Source organism: Tupaia chinensis, unplaced genomic scaffold (assembly GCF_000334495.1).
Source record: "Tupaia chinensis unplaced genomic scaffold, TupChi_1.0 Scaffold000340_1, whole genome shotgun sequence".
NCBI classification, from domain to species: Eukaryota; Metazoa; Chordata; class Mammalia; order Scandentia; family Tupaiidae; genus Tupaia; species Tupaia belangeri.
The window spans coordinates 2013227-2013562 of NW_006159834.1; the positions used below are offsets into that span (position 1 = coordinate 2013227).

The window sequence follows — 336 nt, forward strand, 5'->3', positions numbered from 1 at the left end:
CTCGGCCCCCCCCAGCCCGGGCGCCCGGCGTGCGTTCCGCGTGCGCCGACTCTCCCCGGAGGAAGCGCCGCCGTCTCACCCCCGTGGCTGGGAGAATCCAGCAACTTTGCGCGAGAAATGCTTCCCACCCTGCAGCACGCCGAGAAAGAGAAAAATGTCAGGCGATGACGGGGGAGGAAGGATGACTTACCCATGTTCCTCCCAGAGGGTGAGGAGCCGGCAGGGCGAGGCGAAGGGCTCCGGTGCGGGCGGCGCGGCTCGGTGTCCTCCCTCTACCTCGCTCTCTCCCGCAGCCAGGGAGGGACCCGCGGGGGGCGGCCGCCGGGGAGGAGCAGC

The 336-nt window shown here is 71.1% G+C and overlaps 1 protein-coding gene across 4 annotated transcripts in view; it reads right to left on the reverse strand.

The window, feature by feature from the left end:
• Positions 1-313, reverse strand: part of RAP1GDS1 (Rap1 GTPase-GDP dissociation stimulator 1) — a 155501-nt gene extending 155188 nt beyond the window's left edge. For all 4 annotated transcript variants that reach the window (XM_027773322.1, XM_027773321.1, XM_027773323.1 and 1 more), the window contains exon 1: positions 191-313. In XM_027773322.1, the coding sequence (XP_027629123.1) occupies positions 191-194 (4 nt within the window). In that variant the 5' untranslated portion in view covers positions 195-313. The remainder of the gene's footprint in view (positions 1-190) is intronic.
• Positions 314-336: the final 23 nt, after the last annotated feature.